This window comes from Fulmarus glacialis, unplaced genomic scaffold (genome assembly GCF_000690835.1).
Source record: "Fulmarus glacialis isolate BGI_N327 unplaced genomic scaffold, ASM69083v1 scaffold1013, whole genome shotgun sequence".
NCBI classification, from domain to species: domain Eukaryota; kingdom Metazoa; phylum Chordata; class Aves; order Procellariiformes; family Procellariidae; genus Fulmarus; species Fulmarus glacialis.
Genome location: NW_009203358.1, coordinates 16,471 through 16,851, shown reverse-complemented (window position 1 = coordinate 16,851; position 381 = coordinate 16,471). Strand labels below are relative to the sequence as shown.

The 381-nt window shown below is 57.7% G+C and overlaps 1 protein-coding gene across 1 annotated transcript in view; it reads right to left on the bottom strand.

Annotated features, from left to right (window-relative positions):
- Positions 1-177: 177 nt before the first annotated feature.
- Positions 178-381, bottom strand: part of FH (fumarate hydratase) — a gene marked incomplete at its 5' end in the record, with an annotated part of 11,768 nt that continues 11,564 nt past the window's right edge. Inside the window, one exon of the mRNA XM_009574589.1 lies at positions 178-378. Within this exon, the coding sequence (XP_009572884.1) occupies positions 236-378 (143 nt within the window). The remainder of the gene's footprint in view (positions 379-381) is intronic.

Here is a 381-nt window from a genome sequence, read left to right as displayed (position 1 = left end):
GCCGGCCGCCCACAAGGCGGGGCCGCGGCGAAGGCGGAAGGACTTGCACAGCGGCGCGCCCCCGCACTTCCGCCCTCCCCTCCGCGGCGGCGAGCTGTGATTGGCCAGCTGGGGGCACCACCCAGAACCTATCTAAAGGGCCCCGGTGTCGGGCGCGAGAGGCGAAACAAAAGCATCTCCTATTTGGTGTATTGTATTTATTTTTTACGTTAAGAACACTCTGGGTTTTTTTAAGTTACTGAGGACCCAACATGTCTTTAGGCTTCACCCACTGATCGAACTGGTCGGAGGTGAGGAATCCCAGCTTCACGGCAGCTTCTTTTAACGTCGTCCCTTCTTTGTGCGCCGTTTTGGCAATCTTGGCGGCTTTGTCGTAGCCTG